The sequence below is a fragment of the Pleurodeles waltl genome, chromosome 7 (genome assembly GCF_031143425.1).
Source record: "Pleurodeles waltl isolate 20211129_DDA chromosome 7, aPleWal1.hap1.20221129, whole genome shotgun sequence".
Lineage (NCBI taxonomy): Eukaryota > Metazoa > Chordata > Amphibia > Caudata > Salamandridae > Pleurodeles > Pleurodeles waltl.
This window is the reverse complement of record NC_090446.1, coordinates 1485798066-1485816242: the sequence shown is the minus strand read 5'-3', so window position 1 is coordinate 1485816242 and position 18177 is coordinate 1485798066. Positions and strand designations below refer to the sequence as shown.

The 18177-nt window shown below is 48.3% G+C and overlaps 1 protein-coding gene across 1 annotated transcript in view; it reads right to left on the bottom strand.

Moving 5' to 3' along the window:
• LOC138246551 (sialic acid-binding Ig-like lectin 13) overlaps positions 1 to 18177 on the bottom strand; it is a 286183-nt gene that overhangs the window by 213791 nt on the left and 54215 nt on the right. Inside the window, exon 3 of the mRNA XM_069201221.1 lies at positions 1496 to 1891. Within this exon, the coding sequence (XP_069057322.1) occupies positions 1496 to 1891 (396 nt within the window). The remainder of the gene's footprint in view (positions 1 to 1495; positions 1892 to 18177) is intronic.

The following is an 18177-nucleotide window of genomic DNA, read 5'->3' as shown; positions in this document are numbered from 1 at the left end:
TTCTGACCCTTTGACAAAGTCAGTAGGTATCCTTTTTTATTGTTACATCACAGAGTCAGCCATGCAGTTCCACAGGGTTTGAATGCAGGGCCTGGCTTCAGGCCAAATATGTGTAACTGCACTTTAGGCTGTCATGCACCAGCACACATACCCCTGCACCATAATGCAAGGGTGTATGCGTGATGTCAACCATAGAGTTTGTCTGGAAGATCTGATATAGTTTTGAAGAAATAAAAACATTTCCCCGAGTTAAGCCTCATAAAGGGGTTGTTTTTGGTGCAAAGTGCTATCTCCAAATGATAATTGATAGAGCTTTGCATCAAAAGCCATCAGTGGATGCACAGGAATGCCCATGTAACATCCATGGGATACCCCCTCCCCACCTTGACGCAAAGAAACATTGCATTACTCTAGTGCTACTTTCCAACAAAATGAAGTTTGGTGCTTGAAAGTAAATCCCAAATTAAGAGTTTTCATCACTTTTATGATGTAAACCTAGCAAAAATTGTTAGTAAATCTTCCATCCAATATTCTGCTTACTCCCGCAGAATAAATCCTTTGGTGCAGGATAACGTGCAAGCAGTGGTTTGCATACATCTCCATATTTAGGAGACCAGATTTAGCACCTGCGGTTTGTGTTAATACACACAATGGACGGAGGAGAGATTTGTCGTCACCAAGTTTATAATGTAGGATGGCCATGTTACTTTCAGTGTGAAGTAATACAATTATCATGCATTTACCCCACAAGTATACTGTGCCTCACCTCTACTCCTAATGAGGTCATCTTTATATATTGATAGCGCTTAATCAACAGTAGTATCTTTTTCTTTGTGACTTACATTAGACACAAAAAGATCATTCAATATTTTTGACCTGCTATGCAATGGCGGCTGCACCAAAAATCAAGGGGAGGGGCAGGGGGACAACAGGGATGGGGTGGGTGTGAGGGGGACAAATACATGTAAAAAAAAAAACTTACTGTTTGCCATCACTGTTGACTCCTGCCGCCTTGCTCATCCTCCCTTCCTGTTCTGGTGTCCCAGCATTCACTGGGACACCAGAACAGGCTCCCCAGCAATCCTGGCGCTGCTTTCATGCTAAAGCTAGCATGAAAGCAGCATCAGGATTGGTCTGAGCGGCTCAGACACAACCCTAGGGCTTGTGAAGTTTCTCCAGCCTGTCTGTGTACACAGCCGGGCTGTAGAAACCTAAGTGTGCATGTGTGTTTGGCCGGCCTGAGACAGCCAGGCAAACATACATGCACACTTAGGTGCACTTGATTCCTCATCCCACCTCCTATGGCCCAGCCCCACCCCTCCCTTTACATGCTGGCTCTTAGTCAGTGGGGCTATGCTCCTCCCCCATTGCGGAAGAGCCGCCCCTGCTGCTATGTTGCCGACCATTGCCCTTCATATATGCCAAACGTTGATCTTCGCCATGCACCAATAGTAAAATCAATTTAGAACTAGTGTGACTGTCAGATGTGACTCACCTACAACCATAACTCGCAGCGGATACTCTGTATAAGAATATTTGATTGTTGAGGACCAACTGTGTTCATATCTGAAGAAGTAGCTTCTTGCATCCAAGCTCTTGACGTCATTGATGCTCAGAGAACAGTCCCTTTGCAGTAGATTTCCCACCAGTTTGAAGCGGTCTCTGGCTTCCTCTAAGATCTGTATGTGCATATTGGTGGAAGCCACAGCCTTGTTGTGAAGTTTGTCACCTTTAATGAACCAGTATCCGTGGGGCCTCGCAGCTGCCTCCAGCGTCTTCTCGTAGGTGAAGGTGCAGGGAATGAGGACACACAGGCCCTCCTGAGCTGTGACATTACTAGGCATGGTCACGGTATAGTAATAATCCTTAGCTTTGTGGGCACAGAGGACTCCTGTGGAGACAAGAGTAGCGGGTCAGAGATTTATAGCTATATGAAGTAATGGTGGGAACTGAAGGGGAGGGGAGAAGGAAGAAACACAGAATGAGAGCTGCAAGTGGTTTATTATATAGAAACCTAATGGGAACAGAGTGCGCAGCCCCAGTTGTAGGATAGGGACACGTGAGGCAAGATGAAAAATGGCTGCTTCTCATTAGGGTGCTTTTTAGCAATGATCACTACAATTTTACAGTGAAAAGCTACAAAATGAAAACTCATTGAAGGCTGATCAGTTTGTTGTTGCTTAGTAGGAATCCTGCACAAACCAGCTTTTAGTGTCAGTATTTTCTTGCAACTGAAGGGACAGATTTATTAAGGTTCACACAATCCAATGCACCTGCCGAAGTTTTGGTGCTGTGATCTGTAAGGGAGAGTATAGCACAGCACTATATCTACTAGGCACTTCAGGAATGCACTATGTGCGTGTGATGTTCACTATAGGTTCTATGCCAGAATGGTACCCTCCCTTTACAGAATACTATACTTCCAGATAGTTTAACTTTCCTAACTTTGTCTGTGTGATGTACAGTGCAGCACACACGCAGTCTGAAAGGTTTGGAGAAATAAAATACATTCTCCTGATTGACAACACCCTCAAACAAGTCTCATTTTTTTGTTGCCAAGCCCGTTCTACAAATGTTAGCAGTAAGGGCTTTGCATCAAAATCCATGTGTGGTTGCATAACATCACCACGTACCATCCGTGGTATAGCAGATTGGAGTAAAGTAGTACAAAGTAGTGCATAGCTCTACTTTACCTCAGTGATTAATTTGCAAATAAAAACGTACCGGTGCCCAAAGCCCTCCTCTTACACACACGGCTGCTGCAATTAAGTGTGCGAACATGGAATGCTGCGTAATGCTGAAGCCTTTTCGGGCCTCTTCAATCTATTTAAAGCCACTCTCTGTCCCTTCAGCTCACCCCTGCAGCTTTCTGCTTTCTTCCATTGTCACGCTTTTTCTTTTTTCTCTTCTTCCGTCTTTCCTGTAGTGTTGGGGAACCTAGGCTCATCACTTGGGTTCTGGTAACTGGCCTCAGGCACGTGCACCCTGGCCTTTTTATTTGAAGGGTCACCTGACTGGTGACGCCTGTGTTGGTTGGGAGTGGGGTGTGTGTCTAAAGCCAGCCCTCAACAGAGCGGCTGGTGGAAACACTAGAACGTGTCCAGCAGGACACTACATTCCTACCAAACTTTATTGAAGAACAAAACAAAGTCTAACCTGTCAAAAGAAAGCACAATAACTAAACACCACCATCAGTCTCTCGGCCTCGAAAAGGCAGGCCGCAGTATTGCAGTGCAGCTGGGAGCACCTGGGCACCTCCGCACGAGTCCATGATTTAACCAAGTACAGCTGGGCATGAACACTGTGTGGATGAAGACTGGAATCTGTGATAGTCAGATGGTTGGTTCAGTGTCCACTCATGCACTGTGTGTCAGTCCTACGGCACTCGTGGCGAGGCTGTGGGTGGATACAGTTCACGTTGTTCAAATTGGGTGCATCAGGAGCGTTGGTGGAGTCTGCTGCAAATATACTTCTTGAGATATCCTGGTTTCACGAAGGCCAATCCCTTGAAGACTGATGGCATCAGTGATGGTGTAAAGTCCTTCTATGAAGCCTTGGCACATCCTGATACTTTGTCGGTGGAGACACAGACCACCTCTCGTTTGTGGATTCTTCTCTCTGTAACTTCCTTGAGGCCCTTTCAGTGGACTGCCACGGGACTGGCGTGGACTGTGCTGGGCTGTGTTTGGGCAATCTCCGGGCCACTGCAGGCTCTCCGACAGGAGCCACGATCAAGTCATTCGTACAACTGCAAGGGTGGATATTTTGTAGTCAGTGCGCTTGCCAACATGGACCAGGTGCAGGTGGACTCTCGTATGGTCTCAGGTAAATTGTCTCTCCCTTTGCCAGCATGGTGTCTTGTTGGTGGTGTTGTTTTGTGGAGGTGATGATCCACCTTGGTGCTTGACTGCTCCTTTGATGGATACCATGATGCACCTGGCAATGATGGTGCTTGCCATTCGGTGACCTGGATGACGAGTGTTGATGTTGCTGGAGTAAGGGTGACTGGAGGGACTTCACCATAGCTAGTGCAGTCTTTCTTTTCCTCATGTGCAGATGCTAGCAGTGATGCCATCTGCTTCAAGCATCTGGTGACAGGTGTCTGGACAGTCACACTGTGAAGCGTGGGGCAAGTACGAGGTTTGGGCATGCAGGCATCTTATATTTGGTACTCCTGCTGACCTGTCTCCAGTGCGTCGCTGCACCCCGGTGGCTGTCTTGTCTGTGGGTACACTCTTCCCTTTTGGCATTAGTCCTCCTTCTTTCCACCCTGTGATCTTCCATTCTTGTACTTCTATGGTCGTCAGGTGTTGCAGTGTGCCAGGTGTTGTCACACAGTCTCCTCTCTTCCTTCTTCACGGCGTGGTGTCATGCCACGCCTTCTTCTCCTTTGCTGTGGTGTCTGGCTACCTATCCTTCTTTTGTGTGGACCTTTCGAAGGTCATGTCTGTCCAAGAGCTAGGCATCTTCTCACTGTTGCGGTGGTGGCAGTTTGCCACTCAGGGTGTGCAACTCTCCTCTTGCCTGTTGTGAGTCACTGCTGACTCTGTCTTGAGGCACTGTGGGGGAGGTGGGTCACTTCCTTTTCCACCTCTTCTTCACTTGAGGGTGCAGTGCTTGCGCCTCAAGGCGGCGCCGTTGCGGCACTAAGTCCTGCTTGAGCCTGGTTGTGCTTTGCAGGGTGGTCGATTCTCCCGACCTGCTGTATGATGGGCCAACGGTGGCCATCTTGTGTTGTGATGTGGCTGGCTGGCACGGCCTCATCTCCCGGGCGTTCCGTCACGCTCTCGGGGACTCTGTCCGTCTTCTTGGGCTCCTGCTCTGTGCACCTCTGACATTGTCTCTTTTCCTTCTGTGTGTCCTTTGCTGACGGCTGGCGTGCCCATCTTCTGTCTTGCGGTGATGTCCATCACTGTTGGGGGCATGTGACGCTCTTTCGGTGGTAGCGGCAGACAGCCGCTAGGGGCTGCGCAGGCCTTGCATGCTCTCTCACTGCCTCACATAGTACTTGCGTCCATTTCCTACTTTTTGCAGCTTAGCTGGGGCAGCTGCAGTCTTCTCCTATGCTGTGCAGCGGTTGCACATGTCACTTCCTCTCTTCTGTGCCATTTCAGTCTGCGGGTGCTTCTCTTGCACAGTCACTATCTGGGGGTGCTGCTGTCAGTTTTTCTTCACCAATGCTTGTTTCCTTTTTAACACAGAAAAAGGATACAGTACCTTTCTTTGGCCACTAGATGTCATTTTGGCACTGTTTTTCAGCTCAGAAACTGCCTTTCCTCCTACCGACGATGTTCCAAAGAGATGCTGCTGAGGAGCCATGCTGGTTGGAAGAAGGTCGTCAGGCTGGTGGGGGCTCCGCAGCTACAGGTAAGCGCCATTTTACCTCTCTTTGTCTTCTTCTCTTCTGTTCTTCTTTTTTTTTATTCAAACAAAAGACACAGCCTCGTGGGAAGAGGCAGGCACTTGCTTTGAGGGTCAGCAGTCTCAATGGGACACATTGCGGTCAATCACATGTCCAGTCAGTTGTAGGGTGGGGGGGTTGCCTCTGGGCGCTTCATTTCTTCTTTGGTGCATGACAGCACCATTGCGTGCCTGTCGTTGTGCCTGCAGCCTTCCCTGGTGCTGCGGGCCATGTTGCTGAGTGGGGGCGGCCCTGGGCATTTCTCTCTGGATTCTTCCTTAGTGCTCCCTCGTCAGGGCAGTCTCTGTACCCGCGGACTGTGTGGAGCTGCACATCCTCTGGAGGCACGCAATGCCAGAGGGGGCTTTCCTCATACCCCGGGCTCACCTCATGCCAGATAGTGCTCCCGTTCGCCTCCATCCTTTCAGGGGTCGCGGTGAGCACCTCGACGGAGACGCTGGTCTCTGCACCGGGTGACCATCCTGGCGCACCGGTGATCTTCGTGCCTTAGGCACTACTCTCCCCTCACGACCAACAGCAGAACAGCTGCTGGTGCCCACGTGGGGTCGTTGTACCCACTCATTGCCATTGTTGTGTTGGTGGCCCTAGGCCCTCATGCTACTAAATGAGGTGACGCAGACTCATTACTTGGGTTCTGGTAACTGGCCGCGGGCACGTGTGCCTTGTCCTTTTCATTGAAAGGGTCACCTTAATTTCCCACATGTGTCTTTTGCTCGCAAGACAGAAACATAAGTGCTGGTGCTCTGCACCGGAAACAAGCACAAATTAAGAACTGCTTTGCCTTACAGCTACTTTTTCTAATTCTACACTTTGAACTAGTGTGCATAACTTTTGCTACACAAATCTAGAGTAAAATGTTAGTGATTCTGCTGCAAAGTGTTTTCCAGAAACTTTTTTGTTGGAATTTTGGCTCACAGGTGTTCTGCAGCAAAACTGTAATTTGCTGGCTCTCTGTCTTTCCACCCCTCACGTCATGAACTTTAAGGGGTTGAAAAGGTTGTTGTATTTCTGCATCAAAGCTGCCAGGTTTGCCCCCTTGCTCAAAGGAGGGTGGCATCTCTGTATATGATAACAAACCTCTCTCCTTCACTACCCGGCCAAGCCATAGGCTGACTCTCTAATGCTTCATTATCTTACCATCTCCCCCTCACATGAGCAGAAATGTAAATTTATTCCCTATTATTCATGACTGTGGTTTCCAAAAAATGTGTCAAGAGTTCACTGCAAAAAGCATAGTCTCTATGCATGCTGTGCAGCAGCTGATGGAAACTTTCCATGACCTGTTGCACAGCGTGCCTAGAAACAATGCAATTTGCATTGGACTCAACACATTTGTCTGTATGTCAGTCTAAAACCCTCTAATCATATGAAAACTTTAAAACATTCCCACAAACTAATAGTCGCAGCTGTAAAAAAAGGGAAGCGGACCGATCCCATTATAAGCTTTGAGAATCATATTACAGCGGGAGGGATATCCGTCACATTGGAGATAAAGTAACCAGTGTTTATTGCATTATAAAACAGGACTACAAGTCCCACAATTCAAAGAAAAAAAACCTGAACTGGAGCAGCACATCACTCATGGACCTGGGAAACTTGGCAGCTATGTTTTAACCCGTCCGACAAATTCTAAATCAGGCCATTTTTCTTTCGATTATAGGTGCCTTAGAGGGAAAACAGTTTCCAATGTAAGAAGAAGAAACAAAGGCATATTCAGTGTCAGAGGCCTGTTTTTTTTGTTTTGGAGGAGGAAGTTGGGATTCCCCGAAAGGCCCATGGTCCCTTGTGACTCTTAAACGTTCAAAACGGAGGAAAGGATGTAAAGTGCAGCTGTGAACAGCAGCAGCTGGTGAAGTCTAACAGTGGTGGGGCTTGATACCCAACTCAAACTTCAGACAGTGAGCATGTGAGCCATGATTGATCTAATTAGTTGGATGGGCTCTACCCTGAGGAAACTGCAAAAATTGAGTCATGCTCTTTGTACCTAAATTGAGGTAAAAATGTTCTACAAGGGGCACTATGATCACTCTAAGCTTTAAGTTTTCAAACTAGATGGGGCGAGCATACCCAATGTGAATCACAAGCAGTGAGGGAGCAAAGTGATGGAGCAGAATTGCTCCCTGGAAAGGGTGTTCCTGAGAAACCTTTGTCAAAATGGAGCCATACATATGTTGAATGTTGATGCATTATGTTTAGCTATGGAGGCCAGAAAGCTGTGGGGTGCAAATGGATTGTCAAAATACTTAAATTATGTGCCATGCAAGCCTGACCCTCACTATATAGGTTCACCCTTCCCAAGAATTACAGGGCATAATTTGTGCATTTTTAAGCCCTTTAAAATATGTATAGGTGACATCTCTGGCCATAGAAGATGAGGTAACTCAACCATTAACAACTTAACTGCTGAGGCTTTTTGACCCCAGTGCTGAGCACTTTTCTGGCTATTTGGAGTACTTTTTGATTAGGCCTGCATATAGTTTTTTCCATTTTAGGTAGCCAGGGTTTGTGGAGGGAACTGAAAAGTTTCCAAAATATAGCAAAATGTTGAGTTTTTTCTTGAAAGAATAGGAAAACAATGCTCCACAAAAAATGTGACTAGTTTTTTAGGGTCAAGGCTGTGAGTGCATACGCTAATGCATGCGTCTTACTTGTGAGACTCTGTTGTGAACAGTTAAGTGCTCGGGACCCATCTGTTGCTCACCATTTGATGGTTAGTGTGGCATTCTTCTTTCCAGCCTCGTAATTAATCAAGTTAGGCCTGTCATCATTTCCGTTTCTCGGAGTGGAGCAGGGATCAAGCACTGATTGATACCACCTAATTAGTGCCCATCCGCTGCTCCCGATGTTTTCGAGGACTATTTTGTTCTTTTTAACTTCTAGCAAAGTGACTGGCAAAATTGTCCCTAGCAGACAGTCTTGAAACATTTTATTTTTAAAGCCTAACTTTCTTTTATTTTGCCAAGTTGTCTCTTCTCAATTTCTACTCATGTTTTCTTCAGCTTTTGCTCCTGGGCGTTCTTTTCAAATGATGACAACTTGTTCTTGCGACATTGTTTCCTTATTATGTGTAATTTATGAAATGATGCTTTTACACATAATCGTACAGTACACCCCAATCCACCCACTCCAATTCAAACCACTCACCCCATTCCAGACCACTCACCCCAATCCAATCCACTCCAATCCACACCACTCCAATCCTCCCAATCGGCCCAATCTAATCTGCTCACTCTAACTCACCCCACTCTAATCAAAAACAATCTGCCCTACTCCAAACCAAAACAATCTACCCCACTCCAATCCAAAACAATCTGCCCCAGTCCAATACAAAACAATATGCCCCACTCCAATCCAAAACAATTTGCCCCACTCCCAACTACCATACTTCAAACTATCTGTTGGAAAATGGGTTATTGGTAGGGCAGGTAGGTACCTACACCTAGCAACAAGCCACTAACCTCCACATAGGTACAGTTAGGTCTCAGTAAATTAATCCCAGCTCAACCCTTGGTAGCTTGGCAACGAATGTCAAGGCTTAATTTAGGAGACAAAGTGTAAAGCATTCAAATATCACAAAACAGTAATTAAATAAAACACAGGAAACAGTTTAAAAATCCAAAACCAATTTATAAAAATAGTTTATATTTTTATCTTTAAAATGACACAAAAACGATTAAAATCGGTTCAGGGGTACCGGAGATATGAATTTTTAAAGAATTATTACTTTTCTAGCGCTTAGAAACAAAAAGCGCCAATCGGGTCATCTGGTTGCACCTCGACCGGGGCAAAGTCAAACTTTCAGGCCGACCGCGATGGAGCCCTGCTCGGCTACAGGTCGCGGGAGGCCTCGGTTAAAAAGTTACCTTCTGACTTAGTCTTTATTTTGAAGTTTTTCTTCACCGGGACGAACCTGCCAGTTGAATCCGACCTCCTGGAGCCCTTGTCCGGATACGCGATGTGGGTTTCCTCGGTGGAGACTTTTACCTTCGGACTTAGTCGTTTTTTCGAGATGAAAATCCTTCGACCGGGGTAAACCTGGATCTTGATCCGACGTCCATGGAGCCCTTCTCGGATACGATGGCTGGGAGGTCCCGGTCAACTTTTTACGTTCGGACTTAGTCTCTTTTTTGGATGTTTTTCTTTACCGGGACGAACCACGAAGTCAGGCCGGGTCGCGGTTGAGGCAAGCCGGCTAGAATTTCCGCGGCGGGTCGGTCCCTCTCTGGAGCTTTTTTCCAAAAATTCTCAAATCTTTTCCAAACTTCTGGGGCTTCACCCAGATGTTCTTTTAAGGTTCTTTTAGGGTCCACAGCTCACCCCAAGGGTCCAGAAGTTCTGTGATGGTCCTTGGGGGGTGCGGACTTCAACTCCCAGAATGCACCTGGCGCAAACTCCTTTTTGGCCACTGGACAGTGGTCAGCGGGTCGCTTTCTTCAGGAGTTGGTGCAGGGGACTCTGGTTAGCAATTTTTCACCTGTAGCAAACAGGGAGTCCCTCCTTGAACCAGTTGAAGCCAGGCAAAGTCCTTCTTGTGGTGAAGCCCAAGTGTGCAGCTGGTGCAGTCCTTCTGAGTGCAGGTTCCAGGTGCAGGCCAGGGGTCCAGCAGGGCAGTCCTTCTTCTCCTTAAGTTCTTTCTTCTTGAAATTTGGTGGGGATCTGAGGTGTGGGGTCAGGTCTGCCAGTTTTATCCTTGCTCCTGGGTGAAAAGCAGGGGGGTCCTGATCCTCCAATCAGGTACAGGGTCGTCCCCCTGTGATGACCACTTCCTGGGAAGTGTGGCAAAAATCCATCCCAGAAGGCAACAGTCTCCAAAAATCCAACATGGATGAATCTGATTTTTGGAGGTTACATCTGGCTGAGCCCACCCACTGGTGTGGCTAAAAATCATAAACACACCCCTCTCCTGCCCTCTCCTAATCTAATCAAGGGGGCACCTAATTGTCTGGGGTTGCAGGATGTGGGGGTGTTGTTGGGTGCTGCAAATGTCCTTCTCTGCCTTTGAAGACCAGTTTGGCAGCCCTCCCCCTTCCTGCCTCACCATCTGCTGAGGGGAGATTCTCTCCCCCAAGCACATTCCTTTGTGTGAAGTCAGGCCACTTCACACCTCATCAAGGTAGCCTGGCAGAAGCTGCTGCAGGCTGGCCAATCAGAGCACAGCAGCAAAAACAATGCAGAGCTGAAATTGGCAACTTTTTAGGTAAAGTCTAAACTTTTTACCTGAACTAGTTATATTAAATCCAACAACTGGAAGTTGTGGGATTTATTATAACAATCAATTTGATACCAAATTCTTGGTATGTAACATTTAAGGAGACTTTAAAATTTAAAATAAAGTCTGCCCATTCTAGCCTATGAAGGCCATTTACTTCAATGAGGGAAAAACGAATTTGGCTGTTTTTACCTCACCAGGGCTTATAAATCTATTTTTATAAAGTCCCTGCTTATAGTTACATGGCACCCAGCCCTAGGGGCACATAGGGCACACCTTAGGGGTGACTTATATGTAAAAATAAGGTAGTTTAAGACTTTGGAAGTACCTTTAATTCCAAAGTCGAATTTGCATATAACTTTAATTTAAAAGCAGCCAGCAAGGCAGGCTTGCTTTTAAAATGACACTGGGCACCTCAGCAGTGCACCTAGGTGTGCACCACCTATGCTGTGGTCCCTAAACCTACATGCCCTACCATATACTAGGGACTTATAGGTAGGTTAACTTAGCCAATTATAATTAGCCTAATTTGCATATCCATTTTACACAGAGCACAGGCCCTGGGACTGGTTAGCAGTACCCAGGGCACCATCAAAGTCAGGAAAACACCAGCAAAAAGAGGAAAATGGGGGCAAAAAGTTATGGGGCCTCTGCAATCAGCCCTGTTTTCTCACACAACCCCCCCCAGCCCACACGCCCAGGAGACTCAGCCCAACCCTGGGAGAGTCTTCCTGGCTTGTTAGCGAGGAAGACAGTGAAGAAAACTGGCTGTCCCTTTGCAGGGCCTACTCTGCCTTATATCCTCCTGTCAGGGTCACTCCCTATGGGTAGTGAAGCCATCCCAACAGTAAAAGGACCCAACTCAAACTGAAACTTCCCTCTAGGGGGGTCTTCCTCCTTTCTCTCTGCCAACTTGGGTAGTGAGGTGCCCACCTCCCCTACTCCAAACTTTGCTAGGGCAACACCTAGCTTACCCAAAGAGGTCACCCAACACTTGAGCAACCCCACCATGACCAATAGGGTCAGGGGGCCTACTTTGCTATTGGCCCTGGGGTCTGCCTCCCAGGCCAAGTACAGTGCTGCCAGGAAGGCTAGCACCCAGCAGAGGCTACTGACAGCTGTCAGTACCCAGAACCACACCCTAAGCTCTCCACTGACAGGTGGCTGAGCTGCTTTAGGGGCATCTTTGGGGTCCTGGCACCCCTCTAGCTGTCTAGAGTGGGGGGCTACCACCTCCTGTGGCAGACACCCTCCTTCCACTCTCCCTTCTGTCAGTGCAGGGGCAACACCTTGCATCTGGACAGCTGCCTGACTACTCAGGACTTCCTTGGGGTCAGGTGAGGCCTCACCAGTGCCAACTCTGGGCTCCCCCCCTACTGGGGCAGAAGGCCCTTGGCTCCCTGGAACTCTCTTTAAGAGTGGCCTACCCTTCCTTTTCTTCTTTCCTTTTCTTGGGGACCCCTGTCTCCTAACTGTAGGGACTGACTCCCCAGGACTTTGGGTTGGGGGGGCGCCCTGGGCGACCACCCCATCTGTGACCAGACTCACCTCTGGGAGGTCATTGCCCAGGATACAATCTAGGGGAAGGTCAGCACTGACTACCACCCTAATCCAGTCAAGGATACCCTCCCTCTCTAGGGGCACTATGGCTACAAGTTTGGAGGTGACCTCCCCTGTGGCTATCCTGACTTTCTTTGTCTTTCCTGGGACATACATGTCTGGGGTCACTAACCGGTCACTCACTATAGTGTGACTGGCACAGGTGTCTCTCAGGCCAGTGGTAGGGATCCCATTCACTTGAATGTGGTGGAAGTGCCTACTTCCACCCTCAGGGATCACCAGCTTACCATCTGGTCCTGTCTCCCAGCTTAATGCTAAGAGGACTTCATCATCTGAGGAATCCTCCTCCATGGCTACACTGGACAGCCCAATGCTAACCACCTTCTTTGGACAGGCTGCATCTCCTCTGAAGTGACCTGCCTGCTGACAGTCAAAGCAAGCCCTACTGTCCAAGAGTTTTTTTAACCCAGGGTCTAACTGTCTCTGCTGGTCAGAGTGGGAGTGGGATTTACTCTCCTCCTTCTTAGGGTTCTGGGGTACAGAGGGAGTCTCTGTGGTGGGCTTACCACCTCCCTCCTTAGGTTTTCGGGGACCTGTCCCCCCCTTCTTGGAGTCTCCCCCCTGGGACTTGACAACCACCCTGGTTCTCAACCACTCATCAGCTGCCTCCCCTAGCTCTCTAGGGTTGGTCTGCTTAGAGTCCACTAGATGCTGGCGTAACCTTTCTTGGGTACAATTGGTCAAGATGTGCTCTCTCATGATCAGATTGTATAACCCCTCATAAGTATTTACTTTGTTACCAATAATCCAGCCCTCTAGTGCCTTTAGTGAAATGTCCACAAAGTCAACCCAAGACTGGGTACTGACCTTCTGGGTGTCCCTGAACTTCATTCTATATTACTCTGGGGTCAGACCAAACTTCTTGGCTAAGCACCTCTTCATACTAGGGTATGAATCTGCCTCCTCCCCCCTTAAGGTCAGAAGCCTATCCCTCCCTGAGTTGGGGACCAACTCCCACAAAAGGGAACCCCAGTATTGAGGCCTAACCCTTCTCATTTGGAGTGCCCTCTCAAAGGCCCCCAGCCACTTATCTATGTCATCCCCCTCTACATAAGCAGGAACTACCCCCTTGGGTAATCTGGGGCAAACTCCCCCACCCATGGACACCTCAGCTTCTTTATCGCTGCTTCCATCTCTTTTCTCTTTGTATGCCCACTTTTTCTTTTCTAGGGCCAGCTTCTCTGCTTCCAAAGCTATGTATGCTAGCTGGGCCTCCAGCTCTCTTTCTCTGATGGATGGGTTCTCTCCTCCTGAAAGGACCCCCTTCCCACCACTAGCTTTGGATCTGCCCCTAGTGACTGTGTTTACTGAGGACCGTTCTTCCTCATCCTCACTTAGGCTCAGATGCCTTCCCTCCCCTGAGTGGTTAGAGCTTGCATCCTCCCTTCTTTCTCCCTCCTCTGGAGCTTCTTCTGACTCTACCTCTTGGGCCTCAGCCCATGCTGTCAGGGATGTGATCAGGATTTGCTTCCTGAGATCAGTGGTTGCAGGCAACCCTCTTTCAATACACAACCCCCTAAGCTGGACTACTGTCAGTGTGGGTAGGCTAGCCAGATCAAGCTCCATGGTTCCCTAGTTTTGTGTCAACAAAAACTTTTTGCAAAAATTGGAAACAAGAATTTAGAAAAATTCCAAAAATTCAATAATTGAAATTAATCCAAATTAAAAATTAAAAACAATTTTTGCACTAGGACAATTTAAAGGATTTTAAATTTGTTTTACCTAAAACTGTAACGTGATATTGAACACAAGTACAGGATCCCGTCGCTGCTTCCAATTATGTTGGAAAATGGGTTATTGGTAGGGCAGGTAGGTACCTACACCTAGCAACAAGCCACTAACCTCCACATAGGTACAGTTAGGTCTCAGTAAATTAATCCCAGCTCAACCCTTGGTAGCTTGGCAACGAGCGTCAAGGCTTAACTTAGGAGACAAAGTGTAAAGCATTCAAATATCACAAAACAGTAATTAAATAAAACACAGGAAACAGTTTAAAAATCCAAAACCAATTTATAAAAATAGTTTATATTTTTATCTTTAAAATGACACAAAAACGATTAAAATCGGTTCAGGGGAACCGGAGATATGAATTTGTAAAGAATTATTACTTTTCTAGCGCTTAGAAACAAAAAGCGCCAATCGGGTCATCTGGTTGCACCTCGACCGGGGCAAAGTCAAACTTTCAGGCCGACCGCGATGGAGCCCTGCTCGGCTACAGGTCGCGGGAGGCCTCGGTTAAAAAGTTACCTTCTGACTTAGTCTTTATTTTGAAGTTTTTCTTCACCGGGACGAACCTGCCAGTTGAATCCGACCTCCTGGAGCCCTTGTCCGGATACGCGATGTGGGTTTCCTCGGTGGAGACTTTTACCTTCGGACTTAGTCGTTTTTACGAGATGAAAATCCTTCGACCGGGGTAAACCTGGATCTTGATCCGACGTCCATGGAGCCCTTCTCGGATACGATGGCTGGGAGGTCCCGGTCAACTTTTTACGTTCGGACTTAGGTGGTCATTACGACCCTGGCGGATTACTTCCGCCAGGGCCGCGGGACGCGGTGGCACTGCCGACAGGCCGGCAGTGCCCCGCGGGGCATTCTGACTGCGGCGGCTTAGCCGCGGTCAGAGAAGGGAAACCGGCGGTCTCCCGCCGGTTTCCCGCTGCCCCCAAGGAATCCTCCAAGCCGGCGCAGCTTGCTGCGCCGGCTTGGGGATTCCGACTCCCCCTCCCGCCATCCAGTTCCTGGCGGTTCTCCCGCCGGGAACCGGATGGCGGGAGGGGGAGTCGCGGGGCCCCTGGGGGCCCCTGCAGTGCCCATGGGCACTGCAGGTCCCCCGTAAGAGGGCCCCAAAATGTATTTCACTGTCTGCCTTGCAGACAGTGAAATACGCGACGGGTGCAACAGCACCCGTCGCACCTTCCCACTCCGCCGGCTCTATTACGAGCCGGCATCCTCGTGGGAAGGGAGTTTTTCCCTGGGCTGGTGGGCGGTCTTTTGGAGACCGCCCGCCAGCCCAGGGAAAAACTCATAATACCCTCCGTGGTCTTCTGACCGCGGAGCGGTATTATGGAGGGCGGAATTCTGGCGGGCGGCCTCCGCCGCCCGCCGGAATCGTAATCAGGCCCTTAGTCTCTTTTTTGGATGTTTTTCTTTACCGGGACGAACCACGAAGTCAGGCCGGGTCGCGGTTGAGGCAAGCCGGCTAGAATTTCCGCGGCGGGTCGGTCCCTCTCTGGAGCTTTTTTCCAAAAATTCTCAAATCTTTTCCAAACTTCTGGGGCTTCACCCAGATGTTCTGTTAAGGTTCTTTTGGGGTCCACAGCTCACCCCAAGGGTCCAGAAGTTCTGTGATGGTCCTTGGGGGGTGCGGACTTCAACTCCCAGAATGCACCTGGCGCAAACTCCTTTTTGGCCACTGGACAGTGGTCAGCGGGTCGCTTTCTTCAGGAGTTGGTGCAGGGGACTCTGGTTAGCAATTTTTCACCTGTAGCAAACAGGGAGTCCCTCCTTGAACCAGTTGAAGCCAGGCAAAGTCCTTCTTGTGGTGAAGCCCAAGTGTGCAGCTGGTGCAGTCCTTCTGAGTGCAGGTTCCAGGTGCAGGCCAGGGGTCCAGCAGGGCAGTCCTTCTTCTCCTTAAGTTCTTTCTTCTTGAAATTTGGTGGGGATCTGAGGTGTGGGGTCAGGTCTGCCAGTTTTATCCTTGCTCCTGGGTGAAAAGCAGGGGGGTCCTGATCCTCCAATCAGGTACAGGGTCGTCCCCCTGTGATGACCACTGGGAAGTGTGGCAAAAATCCATCCCAGAAGGCAACAGTCTCCAAAAATCCAACATGGATGAATCTGATTTTTGGAGGTTACATCTGGCTGAGCCCACCCACTGGTGTGGCTAAAAATCATAAACACACCCCTCTCCTGCCCTCTCCTAATCTAATCAAGGAGGCACCTAATTGTCTGGGGTTGCAGGATGTGGGGGTGTTGTTGGGTGCTGCAAATGTCCTTCTCTGCCTTTGAAGACCAGTTTGGCAGCCCTCCCCCTTCCTGCCTCACCATCTGCTGAGGGGAGATTCTCTCCCCCAAGCACATTCCTTTGTGTGAAGTCAGGCCACTTCACACCTCATCAAGGTAGCCTGGCAGAAGCTGCTGCAGGCTGGCCAATCAGAGCACAGCAGCAAAAACAATGCAGAGCTGAAATTGGCAACTTTTTAGGTAAAGTCTAAACTTTTTACCTGAACTAGTTATATTAAATCCAACAACTGGAAGTTGTGGGATTTATTATAACAATCAATTTGATACCAAATTCTTGGTATGTAACATTTAAGGAGACTTTAAAATTTTAAATAAAGTCTGCCCATTCTAGCCTATGAAGGCCATTTACTTCAATGAGGGAAAAACGAATTTGGCTGTTTTTACCTCACCAGGGCTTATAAATCTATTTTTATAAAGTCCCTGCTTATAGTTACATGGCACCCAGCCCTAGGGGCACATAGGGCACATCTTAGGGGTGACTTATATGTAAAAATAAGGTAGTTTAAGACTTTGGAAGTACCTTTAATTCCAAAGTCGAATTTGCATATAACTTTAATTTAAAAGCAGCCAGCAAGGCAGGCTTGCTTTTAAAATGACACTGGGCACCTCAGGAGTGCACCTAGGTGTGCACCACCTATGCTGTGGTCCCTAAACCTACATGCCCTACCATATACTAGGGACTTATAGGTAGGTTAACTTAGCCAATTATAATTAGCCTAATTTGCATATCCATTTTACACAGAGCACAGGCCCTGGGACTGGTTAGCAGTACCCAGGGCACCATCAAAGTCAGGAAAACACCAGCAAAAAGAGGAAAATGGGGGCAAAAAGTTATGGGGCCTCTGCAATCAGCCCTGTTTTCTCACACTATCCCACTCCAATCCAAAGCAATCTGCCCCACTGCAATCTGCTGCAATCCAATCCACAACAATCTGCCCCACTGCAATCCAAAACAATCTGTTGTACTCCAATACAAAAAATCTGCCCCACTCCAGTTCACCTCACGCAAATCTGTCCCACTTTTATCCAAAGCAATCTGCCCCTCTCCCATCTACCCCACCTCAATCCAAAACAATCTGTCCCACTCACCCCACTCCAATCTGCCCAACTTCAATCCAAAACAATCTGCCCCACTCCAATCTGACCAACTCCAGTCTGCCCCACACCAATCAAAAACAATCTGTACCACTTTAATGCACCCCACTCCAATCAAATCCACCTCACCCCAATACAATCTACCCCACTCCATCTCAATTCACCCCACCCCAATACACCCCTCTCCCATCCAATCGACCCCACACCAATCCAATTCACCCCACTCCAATTCACCCTAATACAATCTGCCTCACTCCAATCCAAAACAATCTGCCCACTCCAATCCAAAACAATCTGCCATACTCCAATCCTCCCCACTCCAATCTGCCCCATTCCAATCTAAAAAAATCCACCCCATTTCAATCTGCTCCAATCCAATACAATATGCCCCACTCCAGTCTGCCCCACTCCAATCTAAGACAATATGCTCCACTCCAGTGTGCCTGACTCCAGTCCAAAACAATCTGCTTCACTCCAATCTGCCCTACTCCAATCCAGAACAATCTGCCACACTCCACTCTGCCCCACTTCAATCCAAAACAACCTTCTCACTCCAATCCATTTCAGTCTGCCACACTCCAATCTGCCCCACTTTAATCCAAAACAACCTGCCCCACTTCAATCCCAAGCCGCCCACTGCAACCCAAAATAATCTGCCCTACTCCAGTCAAATGCACTTCACCCAATCCAATCCAAACCACTCCATCCCAATTCACCCCACTCCAATTCACCACTATCCACCCTACTTCAATCCCATACCAACACAGTCCATCCCACACCAATCAAACCCTCCCCAATCCAGTGCAGTCCA